The sequence below is a fragment of the Bombina bombina genome, chromosome 5, assembly GCF_027579735.1.
Source record: "Bombina bombina isolate aBomBom1 chromosome 5, aBomBom1.pri, whole genome shotgun sequence".
Taxonomy (NCBI): Eukaryota; Metazoa; Chordata; class Amphibia; order Anura; family Bombinatoridae; genus Bombina; species Bombina bombina.
Genome location: NC_069503.1, coordinates 866,413,384 through 866,430,364, shown reverse-complemented (window position 1 = coordinate 866,430,364; position 16,981 = coordinate 866,413,384). Strand labels below are relative to the sequence as shown.

Genomic DNA, 16,981 nt, shown 5'->3' with positions numbered 1-16,981 from the left:
TCTCTCTCTCACCCTCTGTGTGTGATTGTGTCTCTCTCTCTCACCCTCTCTCTCTCACCCTCTCTCTCTCTCTCTCTCTCTCTCTCACCCTCTCTCTCTCACCCTCTCTCTCACCCTCTGTGTGTGATTGTCTCTCTCTTTCTCTCTCTCCCTCTCACCCTCTCTCTCTCACCCTCTCTCTCTCTCACCCTCTCACCCTCTCTCTCTCACCCTCTCTCTCTCACCCTCTCTCTCTCTCACCCTCTGTGTGTGATTGTGTCTCTCTCTTTCTCTCTCTCCCTCTCACCCTCTCTCTCTCACCCTCTCTCTCTCTCTCACCCTCTGTGTGTGATTGTGTCTCTCTCTTTCTCTCTCTCCCTCTCTCTCTCTCACCCTCTGTGTGTGATTGTGTCTCTCTCTTTCTCTCTAACCCCCCCCCCCCGTCTCTCCCTTTCCCCCCTAGTGCTTTTCTGTGTTTCTGTCTACCTTTTATTTATTTAATTAATGAATTGGTAGTGCCATCTGATGGTGTGGCTTTATTTAATGGGGTGGGGTCAAGCGCCCCACCATCTTTAAATTTCACCAGCCGCCACTGGATCAAGACATTTTTATATTTACTGAATAATGAAAGAATCTATAAGCATAACTTGCAGCATTAAAGTAAAAAGTATGTTTTAAACATATTTTAATGGGCATGGATTTCTAGATCTCATAATCAGAGCAAGCATTGTGTTATCTGGCAAGAGTTTCTGTTACAATCCTTTTAGACTAAAATCAGATGTTTACTAAGTTGACCAGTTTTCCAAGACACCATTTAAAGGGACATAAAACCCATATGCAAATTTAAATAACTTTCCAATTTACATCTAATATCTAATTGTCTTCATTCTTTTGATATCCTTCGTTGGAAATCATATCTAAATATGCTCAGTAGCTGCTGATTGGTGGCTGCACATAGATACCTCATGTGATTGGCTCACCCATGTGCATTGCTATTTCTTCAACAAAGGATATCTAAAGAATGAAGGCGTATCCTATCCACTGCCTCACCAGCCTCTGACGTCACTGCACGTCACTGGTGCAGGGAGGCTAACAGTCCTGGAAATAATACCGAGAGATGTAATTCATCTGTGCTCAGTGGTCTCTCGGTTCACACAGGGAGCCTGGCTGAGAGTTCCAGCCCTGTGAGTCAAGCTATGTGCAGGGGAGGATGGGGGAGGGAGGGAATGTTAGTGTAAGGGTGACATTCTAAAGGAGAGCTATATCATGTAGGGCTAAGCTGCTGCTACTGGACAATAATAATAACGAAACCCCTCTCTCTGCTACAACTACACACACATTCCTGTGGGATCATGTGGCAGATCTAGCTTTGCTGCCTGCGGAATGGTAGATAGAGGTGAGAGAAGTGTTAGCCTGCCTCTTGTTCTGTGTGTCAGATGACATCCTTTGTTTCTGACTGAGAGCACAGACTTTACCTTGACAGTGTCAGGACAGGAGGTCAGACTTAGGGTCAGCTTTACATTTGCAGGGTTGCCCATTGCATTGTTCTAGAGAAGGACTATGTTACTTTTATCTGACATTTTATATGGTTGGCTTAACCATTAATTATATGCATGTAACCTCAAACATGCAAATTATTAAATTAACAATTAACAAACATAAAGTGCTTAATCTACACTATTAAAATCTTACAATAAGTAAACACTTTTAAATGTGCTTAATTTTTCAGACCTCTTCTGAGTTTGTTTTTAACTGTGTGATCCCCTCTCAGCTGCTTTGTGTTAGGGCAATATTGTATCATCAGAAATAAAGTGTAAAATGAGGCATTCTATTTTGATCAGTTGTTGCTTTTTATATATATATATATACACCTTTTTATAAAATACTGTATATAAGGTACTGGGGAAGGGGCTATGTGTGTGAGGTAGATGGGACCTCTGTTTACTTATACATTGAACATATTTATTTATTTTGTATGACCATGTGGTTGTACTTGCCACCTGGGTCAAAAGGTGACAGTCCTCTCCTGCGTCTCTCTCACACCAGACACTGCATAAGAATTGGTTCAGGGTCAGGTTGCCTGCAGAAACCAGGCAGGTTTTTTAAAGGGATATGAAGCCCAATTTTTTTCTTTCATTATTCAAATAGAGTATACTATTTAAAACAACTTTCCAATGTACTTCTTTTGTATAGCTGACTTCACTTTCTTGGTATCCTTTGAAGAAGCCGCAATGTACTACTGGGAGCTAACATGAAGTACATATGTGCAAGTACCAATAAGCAGCTCACTTGTCTACCTAGGTATCCTTTTGAATAAAGGATGCCAAGAGAACAAAACAAATTAGATAATAGAAGTATAATGGAAAGTTGTTTAAAATCACATCTGAATCATAAAGTGGAGGGGGGGGGGCATAATTTTATTATCGGACCCAAGCAGCACAATGTCTTGAGCCGGCCCTGCATGTACAGTACCTTGTAATGTAATCTAGAGATCAGTTTTTGTTCCTTGGAGCTAGGACCATATTGAGCTGAGATATTGAGGTTTCCGTAAACATGTCAAATAAAAAAACTGGTGCAATACCAATACATTGAGGTAAAATTAGGAAAATGTAAAAATGGTTAAGCAACCAACTTTATAATTATTGGACCATTTAAGATGGACTGACCCTATAGCAGACAGTTTTATGCAAGTTGGATTTGATCATTCACTCTCAGGTGAATTTGTTGGCATTTCATTGGATTCATCCTAATCACCACAGGTCAGTACAGTGGTCATGCTTGAGGGGACACTAACTATGGGTTTCCTTACTCATGTGCTTTACCACCCGCATAATTCTTCTCACATGCTGGCCCTCATAAGCACAGCTCCTGTTCTTTCCTTTTACAGGCACACACAGATGGCTGTGAGTACATAAATCAACACAGTTCTTTTGGGATTTGCTAACTATATTCTCTTAACATCAGCCATTAGTCAGTGTCCAGTTATCATCTAGTCTGTGCTTCAATCTGTTGTGTTTCCTGCTCTGACCCATTGCCTATATCTGACCAACTTTTTTCTTGCCTGCCAGAACCCATAAGTTGTGTTTGACCACAAACTGTGCGTATAGTCTATCATTTTTTTTCTAACTCCCCTAATACAAGCTTTACTTTCACATAATCTAACAGTTATTCATAGCAAGTCCCTTAAGGCATCATTTAATTAATAGCAGGAAGTAGTAGTTAATTACCGCTTTTGATTATGTCCATTCAAAACGGATTTTATCAGTTATGGATTCTTTTGGCTCATACTCACATTTTCCATTGTGACGCTTTTCCCCTGGTTTTTCATTAGTTTTTTGTGCTTCTTCTTCAAGCAGACCACACTCACAATGGTAACTATTGACATGACAGCAAATATGGTGACTGAGGAAGAAACTGCAATTATAACTGTGTCCTTGCTTGATACCTTCTTTTCACATTTGTCTCCAACATACCACCAGTCTGAAGTTACTTTACACCTAAAAAGAGAAAAAGACATAATAAAGGGAAAGTGACAGAGATGTTCCCTCAGATACTGTTGGCCATTCACAACATATTTGTAGCGATTGCTGTAGTTTGTCCTTTAATAAAATGTTATTATATTTTGCCTAGCATTTTAGTGTTTAATTTTTTTTTTTACAAAAGTCATATGTTTGTTCATGTGCAACTTAAGAATTTTTAAGGGGGGGGGGTCATCTTCCTAATGTAGAGAATTCATTTTTGTGACAGAACATACATACATAAATTATTTATATAAGCATAAGCAATGTTAGCATCTTTGAGATATATATATATATATATATATATATATATATATATATATATATATAATTTCAAACATGCTAAAGTGTGTATGTATATATATATATATATATATATATATATATATATATATATATATCGGTGTGCATGCAAACATAAATACATGTACAGTATCCCACAAAAGTGAGTACACCACGCACATTTTTGTAAATATTTTATTATATCTTTTCAACAACACTGAAGAAATGATACTTTGCTACAATGTAAAGTAGTGAGTGTACAGCCTGTATAACAGTGTACATTTGCTGTCCCCTCAAAATAACTCAACACACAGCCATTAATGTCTAAACTGTTAGCAACAAAAGTGAGTACTCACCTACGTGGAAATATCCAAATTGGGCCCAATTAGCCATTTTCCCTCCCCGGTGTCATGTGACTCGTTAGTGTTACAAGGTCTCAGATGTGAATGGGGAGCAGGTGTGTTCAATTTGGTGTTATCGCTCTCACACTCTCTCATATTGGTCACTGGAAGTTCAACATGGCACCTCATGGCAAAGAACTATTTGATAATCTGAAAAAAAGAACTGTTGCTCTACATAAAGACCGCCTAGGCTATAAGAAGATTGCTAAGACACTGAAACTGAGCTGCAGCATGGTGGTCAAGACCATACAGTGGTTTCACAGGACAGGTTCCACTCAGAACAGACATCGCCATGGTCAACCAAAGAAGTTGAGTGCACGTGCTCAGCGTCATATCCAGATGTTGTCTTTGGGAAATAGACATATGAGTGCTGCCAGCATTGCTGCAGAGGTTGAAGGGGTGGGGAGGTCAACCTGTCAGTGCTCAGACCATACACCGCGCACTGCATCAAATTGCTCTGCGTGGCTGTCGTCCCAGAAGGAAGCCTCTTCTTAAGATGATGCACAAGAATGCCTGCAGTTTGCTGAAGACAAGCAGACTAAGGACAAGGATTACTGGAACCATGTCCTGTGGTCCGATGAGACCAAGATAAACTTACTTGGTTCAGAAGGTGTCAAGCGTATGTGGCGGCAACCAGGTTAGGAGTACAAAGACAAGTGTGTCTTGCCTACAGTCAAGCATGGTGGTGGGAGTGTCATGGTCTGGGCCTGTATGAGTGCTGCCAGCACTGGGGAGCTACAATTCATTGTGGGAACCATGAATGCCAACATGTACTGTGACATACTGAAGCAGAGCATAATCCCCTCCGTTCGGAGACTCGGCCCCAGGGCAGTATTCCAACATAACGACCCCAAACACACCTCCAAGACGACCACTGCCTTGCTAAAGAAGCTGAGGGGAAAAGGTGATGGACTGGCCAAGAATGTCTCCAGACCTAAACCCTATTGAGCATCTGTGGGGCATCCTCAAATGGAAGGTGGGGGAGTGCAAAGTCTCTAACATCCACCAGCTGCGTGATGTCATCACAGAGGAGTGGAAGAGGGCTCCAGTGGCAACCTTTGAAGCTCTGGTGAACTCCATGCCCAAGAGGATTAAGGCAGTGCTGGAAAATAATGGTTAACACACAAAATATTGACACTTTGGGCCCAATTTGGACATTTCCACTTAGGGGTGTACTCACATTTGTTGCCAACTGTTTAGACATTAATGGCTGTGTTGAGTTATTTTGAGGGGACAGCAAATGTACACTGTTATACAGGCTGAACACTCACTACTTTACATTGTAGCAAAGTGTCATTTCCTCAGTGTTGTCACATGAAAAGATATAATAAAATATTTACAAAAAATGTGAGGGGTGTACTCACTTTTGTGAGATACTGTATATACATACTTTATTTTAAAATGTTTTACATTAGTTTTGATATATTTATATTCTCGCCCTAACACTATACTTCAGGTCTCCCATCAAGCTAATTTTTTAACGCTTTTATGTATTTTGGTACAATTAACAACCTACACGAAGCATACTCTGGTAATTCTGTTTTACCAATCACTCATAATTCCAGATTGTGCACTATTTTGAGTGACGGACGGGCGATATTGATAATCTTCTTATTATATTTCCATTGATAATATGTTTGGACACCTAATTTCCCTTACCTGGCTATGAATCCTATTCCAGTTGGTTTAAGGAACAGTGTTCTGTAATATTTTTTTCCTTAATGGGTTCCTAATTACTTGTTAAATCAGATTCAGAGTATTAAATGTCATGGAAATTACTTATGTAGGTTGTTTTTATATCTGAAATAGCTGATTTTGCTAATTGAAGCCACCAAAAATTTTATCAAGGACATTCCCATGGAAAAGGGTGGAGTCTGAATAAAATTGCATTTTGGTTTAGAGAAGATCTGCTTCCTTTCTTTCACTGTCTCTATACCGAAAAGCAATACTTAGGTATTGCCATGTTCATTTTCATTTTAGGTGGGGTTTTAGTGTGCAAAACAAACTTCAATTGCAAAATAATTCTAAAGGAGCACTTTCCAATGCATTTAATACCCTGTACTGGTATAACAAGTAATTGAGGACACAATAATGGGACAAACATTTACATTACACTGTTCCTTTAAATGCAATACTCTCCTCGTAGGAATGTCTCACTTTAAATCCATTTTTTTGTCTTAATTTTCTTAATTATTTTGGGAATGTGTTGAATTCCGTTTCTGTTATTTTTATAGAAATGTATTTATGGTATTGAATTAAATATTTGTTATGCGAGAAAGAAGAAATTGAGGATTTAAGAACATTGGTTGCATTTATCAGGATTACCTGCATACTGGAGTCTTATTCTCAACAACACAAACACCATCATTTTGACAGATATATTTTTCACAGCCTGTGGGAATGACTGGTGTTGTTGTAGTCGTATTTGACTGTGAAGGTTTTGTTGTCATGACACTGACTGTGGGTGTTGGTTGAGATGTATTTAGATAGGATACATCTAATATGCAAAAAAAGAAAATTAATTGTTACAGAAAGCTACAAATAAAGCAAAAAATATTGAAATACTTTAGTCTTTTTCTAAGCTGCTTTGCATAAATGACTATCTGTATTCATAACCATTATTCATGTTCTACATATCAAATGTTAAACCTGTAGCTCTGTACAAACATAAACTCTCACTCTCTTTGTTAAAAGGGACACTGAACCCAAATTTTTTCTTTCGTGATTTAGATAGAGCATGCAATTTTAAGCAACTTTCTAATTTACTCCTAATATCAAATTTTCTTCCTTCTCTTGGTATCTTTATTTGAAATGCAAGAATGTAAGTTTAGATGCCGGCCCATTTTTGGTGAATAACCTGGGTTATTCTTGCTGATTGGTGGATAAATACATCCACCAATAAAAAAAGTGCTGTCCAGAGTACTGAAACAAAAAAGAAGCTTAGATGCCTTCTTTTTCAAATAAAGATAGCAAGTGAACGAAGAATAATTGATAATAGGAGTAAATTAGAAAGTTGCTTAAAATTTCATGCTCTATCTGAATCACAAAAGAAAAAATTTGGGTTCAGTGTCCCTTTAATGGGAAATAATTTTCTTCTAATTTGTTTATTAAACTGTGTATGCACATAAGTATCTAAATTATCATAGGTACGCCAAGCGCAACCTGGTTAATTAACAACTGATTTAGTTTTAAGTAGAATATAAGAAGTGCAGCTTATGGAGGGTGGTTATACGTAATGGTTTTAGATGGCTAAATATAATTAACTGTTGATGACTAAGTTCTCACACACATGTACATAAACAAAAAAAGGGTAATGATCATTGATTTTATACCTCTGTTTGTGAGTATGAAATCTAAAATAACTTACATTCAAGTTGGTTCCTTGAACTACTGCATACATTGTGCCCTTTAAAAGGATCAATTGAATACCTAGATCTAATAACGGTTGTTTTTTAGTCTACGTCTGGCATACTTAACCTTACCCTTCTTGGTAATTTTTAGCTATTAATAACTATACATCCTTTACTCATATAATTTAATGCAGTACTGTTAAGGGCATTCCAAGTTACTTTGTTTGATGTAAAACCAGCTGCTTAAAGTGAATATAAATTTTGATGCTAAAGTGCCCGGTTTTTAAAAATTTGATTAAAAACAGGTGCACTTTAATTCATCAAAATTTACATTTCATTTGTGTTGTGAAAAAATACTTACCTTTTAATCTTGACAGCCGCTCCAGCTTCCTCTGCCCGTCGCAAAGCCTTTTCCTGGGTCTAAAATGAGGAATCCGGCTTCCTCTAATCACGGCTTCGAATCAGACACTGATTCCCCCGGGGGGGGGAGCCGTGATTGAAGGATGACCGATCTAACATTTCTGACATCAAAAATGGCTTTGCGACAACCGGGGGAAGCTGGAGCGGCTGTCAAGTTTAAAAGGTAAGTTTTTTTTCACAACGAGTGAAATGTAAATTTTGATGAATTAAAGTGCCTCTGTTTTTAATCAAATTTTTTAAAAACCGGGCACTTTAGCATCAAAATTTACATTCAGTTTAACAAACAGAGATACAATACTCAGTTTTTAGCTCCTTCCACAAACCTGTGCAGTCAATATAACAGGACTTTTACACAAACCTAGAAGCCATAGTTTCTTTCTGTTGTAAGTCATATTAATTAAGGACCAGACAATCTGTTTCAAAGTCTCCTCTTTATTAAACAGAACTTCTAGAAAAACAGCACTAGCTTGGTGTACTATAGAGTTTTACCATATACAGTTGCTGAAGCTACTGCACTCTAAATCTCTCTCTGCAGGTTGCTTGTATAACATTGATGCACACACTGCTGCAGGTATATAGAGATATTCAGGAGACACACACACTTCTGAGCCCTCATAGAAATGGGAAAAATTTGAACCAAGGAGAAGTACGATAAAATGGTAAATTTGATAAAGCAAGTAAATTGGAACCTATTTAAAAAATACATGCTCTAGACAGACACCCGATGCAGCAGGAGCCACTACATCACATTTTTTTCCTTTGGATGGGAAGCGCTAGTAAGTGTTGGTCCCTACGCTCTTCAAATGATCACAGCTGCGACGGTGGGTGGCCTTGGCCCACTGCTATAAGACAAGCAAGCTAGCTGATCATCAACTAAGTGGTGCCAAAACTAAATGTGCATATGCACAGCAAACAGCCTAAGCCTTAAAGTTTAATTGGCCTGATTTGATGATGCGCAAATGCGCATTTGGTTTTGGCACCATTAAGCAGCTTTGTGCACATAAGGGCTCTCACTGACCTCCCCCAGGGCTGGGTCCATGACCATAGGCAGCAGGCTAATAGGACTCTATCCAACTGCAAGTAGCAAACATTACCTCTAAACACTGTGCGGCAGTTAGTCAGCAAGACAAATAGTCTCAAGCTGAGCTGATCAAGGGTCAAACTTGCTATAGGATAGGCGGCATACGGCTATTTGTTACAAATAGCCATATGCCACCTCTCCTGTTCAAGTCGGGCACTTGATCAGCTCATTTTGAGACTATTTGTCTTGTGGGGGAGGCATCATCCCAACCCCAAATGTGCTTGAATATAGCTCTGCTCTGCAGGGAAATTGGATGACACGCCCCCAATAAAGAAATCTCCTAGCATCCGTGGCTAGGCCAGTCCGGCCCTGAACGCTACTGTGCACTACTTATTTAGAGCAGAGTTTAGCATGGGAAGGGCAGCAGGTGAGGAAGCAGTATAGATTCTAGACATTGATGGAAAAAAAACAGGTAGGTAAATAAAACATGCTTATACAGTAAGTCCCCTACTTACAAACTTTCAAAGATTTAAACGTGCGTTCGCATTTCAAATCACAAAAGTTAGTTCTGTGTCTGCCAGGCATTGTCACATGTGGTTGTGCTGCTGTGCACTTTACTGTATAGTACGAATTTATAGAGTCACACTTTTTGTCAAGCAGTAGAGGAATAATCTTTTGGAAGGACTATAACATCTACAAGGTCATAAAAAACATTGACTTTGGTTGTCGGGAGGTTACGGCTGTCACCATAAATAGGGTTTGGAAGAACCTTTGCCCACAGATTAATGATTCTAGTGGATTTGAGAAAGAGGGTGAGGAGTCCAAAGAGATGCTTAGCAACTTAGTCACCCTTAGCGAGAAGCTGGAGCTGGATCTGCAAGAGGATGACTTCATTGAACTCCTTGATGTACAACATGAGGAGCTTACTAATGAGGACCTGATAGAATTGGAGGCCCAGCAAAAGGACGAAGAGAGCCAAGAGGGAGAAGAAGTAACTGAAGAACCAAAAAGATTCATGACACAGGAAATGTCAAGGGGGTTTTCTTTATTTGAGGAGGCACTGTTAGTTTTTGAGGCACAAGACCCGAACCTAAAACGGTACACAAAGGTTGTAGCAGCCATTTAGAATTCCATCCAGTGTTACCGTGTCATCTATGATGAGAGAAAAATAGCTACTACCCAGACATCACTGGATCATTTTTTCAAGAAGGTAGATAGAATTTAATCCAGCATGGAACCAGAACCTGTGCCATCAACATCAGGTGTGAGTGAAATCGCAGCTTGCCCTCTATCTGCTATTGCTGATGATCCTTCAGCTCCACCATCTCCCACCTCTCCCTCCTCCAGTCAGTAACTTGCCTGTTCACTCCATGCCAGCCCCTGTATGCCAGCTGTTGTACTATACAAGGTATGATTAAAAATGTTTTATTTACAGTACTGCTTGTTTTTTATGTACTACTGTACTGTAATTTGTGTGAAAAGTATTATATAGTAAGGTTTATAATACTTTTTACACAAATTACAATACAGTTGGACTTACGAACAAAGTGGACTTACGAACGTGCTCCCGGAACGGAACTCGTTCGTAAGTAGTGGACTTACTGTACATATAAACTAAGCTCAAAATGTATGCTCGCCTGGTAGAGATTGAATTGGGCTGAGTAAAAAGATAATGAGTGAATAGTGATAGTTATATTCAGGGGCATTCCTCAAACAGCAGACATACATCCAGACACAATGGGTAGAGGTGCAAGTCTGGGAAGAGACACAATGGGAATGTTAAACTTTGGCATCTTTTGAGATTGCATGGATTTTACCTAGGGGAAGAAACCTTTCTCTGATGCCGTGATAGTGAAAAACTGTTTCTTGACTACAGCAGAAATATTGTATGCAGAATTCACCAATAAATATGTAATTATAAAGAAAACTAAAGGACCACAGCTCTCTGATTTAAAAATAATGAGACTGATAGAAGACATTGGTAAATATATTAGTTACCAGTTAATAGCAGATTTGTCTTCAGCTTTGTGTTTCAGCATTGCAGTGAATGAAAGCACGGACATGAGTGATGTTACTGTTTGTTTGGGTTAGGTTCCCAAAAGAAGATTCATTTAGAGAAGAAATGCTGTGTTTACTGCCACTCCTTGGTCAAACTGGAGGAGAGGACATTCAAACTTAGTTGATCTGGTCTTGTAAGTGCATGCACTGACAGAGCTCCAAGCATGCAAGGGAAAGAGAAGAGATACAAAACTTTGCAACTTTTCCTTGCATAATACACCAAGAGGAACTAATTTCAAAACTCAGAAATAACAAATTGCAAAATGATAAGCATGTGGTCAATTTTATTGTTTCAAAAGCACTTAACCATCAACAGTTTTGGCAGTTGCTTAACCCCTTAACGACACAAGTCGTACAGGGTACGTCGCACACACCCTGGTCTTTAAAGACCAGCGACGTACCCTGTACGACCTAGGTGTTTAAAGCGGCTGGAAGCGATCCTGATCGCTTCCATCCGCTTTCAAGGTATTGCCGTGATGCCTCGATATTGAGGCATCATGGCAATACCTTTTCTGGCACACCGATGCAGAGAGGGCCACTCTGTGGCCCTCTCTGCATCGGCCAGCGATGGTGCCGATCGTTGGTGGGTGGGAGCAGTTACAGGGAGGAGGGTGGGTGGCCCATCGCTGGGAATCTTGTTCCGGATTAGTCCCGGTGCGTGCGGGCGTGTGCACGGGGGCGGGGCTGCGTGCATGTGCGCGCGCCCGCGCGCAGCACATAAACGGTCCGGTTGTGGTGGGAGCGGGAGGTGATCCCTGGTGGGAGCGGGTGATGGGGGTTTAATTTTTATTTATAAAAAGGATCTGGGAGAGGGGGGTGGGGGGTATTGAGGGGGGGCCAGCTACACTACAGAAAAAAAAATATTAAAAAAAATGCACTAAAGTTTGAAAAGTGGGTACTGGCAGACAGCTGCCAGTACCCAAAATGGCACCAAATAGTGAGAGGGGGGAGATTAGAGAGCTGTGTGTGGGGGCTCAGGGAGGGGGGCTCCTACACAGCAGCATATGTAAATATGCTGGGGGAAAATTTAAAAGAGAGCTTTTATTTTAGTACTGGCAGACTTTCTGCCAGTACTTAAGATGGCGGGGACAATTTTGGGGTGAGGGAGGGAAGAGAACTGTTTGGGAGGGATCAGGGGGTGGGATGTGTCAGGTGGGAGGCTGATCTCTACACTAAAGCTAAAATTAACCCTGCAAGCTCCCTACAAGCTACCTAATTAACCCCTTCACTGCTAGACAAAATACACATGTGATGCGCAACGGCATTTTGCCGCCTTGTAATTACCAAAAAGAAACTCCAAAGCCATATATGTCTGCTATTTCTGAACAAAGGGGATCCCAGAGAAGCATTTACAACCATGTGTGCCATAATTGCACAAGCTGTTAGTAAATAATTTCAGTGAGAAACCTAAAATTGTGAAAAATTTTAAGATTTTTTTAATTTGATGGCATTTGGCGGTGAAATGGTGGCATGAAATATACCAAGATGGGCCTTGATCAATCCTTGAGGTTGTCTACTACACTAAAGCTAAAATTAACCCTAGAAGTTCCCTACATGCTCCCTAATTAACCCCTTCACTGCTGGGCATAATACACGTGTGGTGCGCAGTGGTATTTAGCGGCCTTCTAATTACCAAAAAGCAACGCCAAAGCCATATATGTCTGTTATTTCTGAACAAAGGGGATCCCAGAGAAGCATTTACAACCATATATGCCATAATTGCACAAGTTGTTTGTAAATAATTTCAGTGACAAACCTAAAGTTTGTGAAAAAATTTGTGAAAAGTGAACAATTTTTTTTATTTGATCGCATTTGGCGGTGAAATGGTGGCTTGAAATATACCAAAATGGGCCTAGATCAATACTTTGGGATGTCTTCTAAAAAATATATATATACACGTCAAGGGATATTCAAGACTTCCTGAAAGATATCAGTGTTCCAATATAACTAGCGCTAATTTTGAAAAAAAGTGGTTTGGAAATAGCCAAGTTCTACTTGTACTTATTGCCCTATAACTTGCAAAAAAAGCAAAGATCATGTAAACATTGGGTATTTCTAAACTCAGGACAAAATTTAGAAAAAATTTACCATGGGTGTTTTTTGGTGGTTGTAGATGTGTAACAGATTTTGGGGGCCAAAGTTAGAAAAAGTGTGTTTTTTTCCATTCTTTCCTCATATTTTATAAAAAAAATTATAGTAAATTATAAGATATGATGAAAATAATGGTATCTTTAGAAAGTCCATTTAATGGCGAGAAAAACGGTATATAATATGTGTGGGTACAATAAATGAGTAAGAAGAAAATTACAGCTAAACACAAACACCGCAGAAATGTAAAAATAGCCCTGGTCCTTAAGGGAAAGAAATTGAAAAATGGCCTTGGTCCTTAAGGGGTTAAGGACTATGAGAGTATGGTGATTTGGTGATGCATAATGAGGTAAGATGGTTATCTTGCTGAAGAGTTCTTATCTTGAATGCTTTTTGAGTCTAATTGCCAAAATTTGTGAATTCCTTGACAGCATGGGTAAAATTAGTCAAAATTAAAAGACCCATAATGGATTATATAGTTGGCCCTTCTGACTGATATCTCGTCACCTGAACACACTAAACGTGGTGCTCCAAGGAACAGATAGGCTCCCAGGTAACATACCATGCAATAAAAGCATTCAAGAACAAAATAACCACACTATATATATATATATATATATATATATATATATATATATATATATAAATCAATAAACATTGTTGCATAGGAAATTAGCACATCTAGGCAAGTATCCCCGCTTGCTTTTACCCAGAAAAACTCCATCTACACTGTTACCAATGCACAAGAGGATTCTGGGTAAGATATGGAAATTAGAAATCCAACATCTCAGATTTTTTGCTTCATACTGTGTTAACACACAGCGATTTCCTAATAGGGAGAGTGCAAAAAATACAAAAATCACCGCTAAACAGCCTGTTACGTTCTTGTTAGAACTTATCAGTAGCAGATAGATTTCTGATTGCTGCCTAGGTAAAACTAATTTTAGGGTTAAATCAAAATTCATTAAAATTATGGTGGCGCAAGCAGGGATACTTGACTAGATGTGCTAATTTCTTATGCAACAATTTTTATTGATTTCCTTTTGAGACATGGGGGATTTTAGTAGTCTCAGACTTTTATCTCCACCATAATTTTAATGAATATGAATATATATATATATATATATATATATATATATATATATATATATATATATACAGGTAGCCCTCAGTTTACGCCGGGGTTAGGGGTTCCAGAAGGAATAGTTGTAAATCGAAACCGTTGTAAATTGAAACCCAGTTTATAATGTAAGTCAATGGGAAGTGAGGGAGATAGGTTCCAGGCCCCTCTCAAAATTGTCATAAGTAACACCTAATACATTATTTTTAAAGCTTTGAAATGAAGTCTTTAAATGCTAGACAGCATTATAAACCTAATAAAATAATCACACAACGCAAAATATATAATTAAACTAAGTTAAATGAACAAAAACATTTGCTAGACAGCATTATAAACCTAATAAAATAATCACACAACACAGACTTCACTTGCATTTTTCTGCAAACAGTTCTTTCTATGCATTCCAATCTGGACTGAGTTATAGACAGGAAGATCTTGTTCCTTTGAAATCTGCTCGATAGCTGAGGTCTGGTTAAACTGATTAATTTCAGCTTGCTTGGCTTTGCTGCAACACAAGCGGGGAGCTCCACCTACTGGCTATTTTAATAAATGCACTGCTTCTCAATAGCAGTCACATGACTGGAAAAAAAGGTTGTTATTCTGAAACAGTGTAAATTGAACCATTGAAAAACGAGGGCTACCTGTATATATATATATATATATATATATATATATATATATATACACACACACCTGACAAAGATTGTGAGCTGCTGACACTTTAGCCTCAGTGAAGTTGTCAAAGTGTTGGAAGATCCGAGGGGAGAATTTGAATCCAGGTTCAGAGATGTTATGGATAGGGTTGCCACCTCGGCCATGTTTTCCTGAACACTTATGAGTTACACATGCTGCAGGGTATGCAGGGAGGAACATGTATTGTGTTTCTGGACAGCACTATTCATATTCCTCCCTGCACACCCTGCAGCATGTGTAACATATAAGTGTTCTGTATTTTAAGGGACGGGTGGCAACCCTAGTTATGGAGTATGCTGAGATTTTCAGCTTTATGACAACTCCTCTCATGGCCCTGTGCCCTCACTGACTCCAGTTTTTATACAACTCTGACCTTTTAACAGTGCTGCTCTCGAAAGTGAAATTGTTGAGTTGCAGGCAAAGGACATACTCAAAGCAGAATTTGGAGCAGGAGTGGGCCACTTCTGGAATGTAGTTTCTGAATTGGACTTTCCCACCTTAAAGTCATTTGTAAAAAAATAATGACATTTTTTGTGACAACGTATATTTGTTAATCAATATTCTCTACCATGAACATTATAAATAGGAAACAGACTGACCAGTTCCTATCTTGATTGACTCACAAGGATTGCAAGCCACAAATACAACATGAAAATGAATGCATTCTTCCACTCATCTCAGTATTTAAGGGACATATTAAAGGGTGTTTTCATTTGTATTTACAGTTTGTTTTTTCTGAATCTTTATTTGTGTACTTTGTTACATATATTTTTTGTTCTTGTGGTTGTGGGGTGTGTTACTATCTAATGAGCAGGGGTGTGTTCCTTTTCAACCAGTATGCCCCTCTCCCACGGACCAGCTGTGCACTTTTTCAAAATCAAAATAAACAGTTCTAATTTAACCTCTTAAGGACATATGACGGAATTTTTCCGTCATAAAACAATTGAGCAAACTGAAAGCTGTGTCCTTAAAGGGTTAACCTTTCCCATGTTGTTTGCATTATATGTTTACATTGTATGTTTTCCCTATCAAGAAATTAGCTAAACAGGTAGGCCACAGGGATTTGCGGTAAATGTGGCTCTCCTATTGGCTGTCTCTTGAAAGTGTGGCTCACTTAGAAAAAAACAGTAAGGAACATAATCAGAATCATAAAAGACTTGGTTCATACAACGGGATCCTTTTATTTATGTATTTATGTACTTTCACTGTAGGTAAGTTGATTTCATGGCTAATGCGTATAAATGGGAGAAATAACCATAGGTAGAGCACCAAGATAACATATAAGTACTTTCTCATTTAAAAAAACACAATCAAAATACAGAGTGGAATATTTTGAAGGTATGTAAAATATTTGTGTATTTTATATTACTGATACATATAAAATTATACAGAAAATCATAACTTGTCTAAATAAATATTTATATTTGTTATTGTATATTGAGCATGTGCTGTTTTCAAATTAAATTAGTGTTTTTGATATATTGTAGAACTATTCTAATATTCCAAAATTTAGCTATTTTCTATCTGGAAATTAAACTAAAACATTAAGCACATGCTAATTTCTCCCATCTTTCCATTTAATTATATTCAAATTAAAATAAAATGCTCTTTAAGAGTAGGATTTCGTTTATACAATAGAACTTACCATCTACTGAGAAAAGAAAGATAGCATCTTCTGCTTTTAGAAAGTCTCTGCTATGAAGCCTGGCATGGGTTATATATGCAGATGTTCCCAATCCTGGTCCACGGAAATATGTGGTTCCATTAGGGAATGTAGCTTGTACTCCAATCATTGAAGGTTTATCCCAATAAAACTTATTCTCTAAAAAAAAAAAAAAAAAAAAAAAAAAAAGTACAGTAAGATAAAATCATTGTACAATAAGTCAAAATCAGTGTACAGTAATAAAATGTGTGTACAGTATGACAAAATCAGTGTACAGTAATAAAATGTGAGTACAGTATGAAAAAAATCCATGTACAGTAATAAAATGTGTGTACAGTATGACAAAATCAGTGTACAGTAATAAAATGTGTGTACAGTATGACAAAAT

At 38.3% G+C, this 16,981-nt stretch overlaps 1 protein-coding gene across 1 annotated transcript in view; it reads right to left on the bottom strand.

The window, feature by feature from the left end:
* MEP1B (meprin A subunit beta) overlaps positions 1-16,981 on the bottom strand; it is a 129,861-nt gene that overhangs the window by 23,892 nt on the left and 88,988 nt on the right. Inside the window, exons 12-14 of the mRNA XM_053713136.1 lie at positions 16,576-16,752; positions 6,506-6,677; positions 3,272-3,476 (exon numbers count right to left, since the gene is read on the bottom strand). Coding sequence (XP_053569111.1) covers positions 3,272-3,476; positions 6,506-6,677; positions 16,576-16,752 — 554 coding nt within the window. The remainder of the gene's footprint in view (positions 1-3,271; positions 3,477-6,505; positions 6,678-16,575; positions 16,753-16,981) is intronic.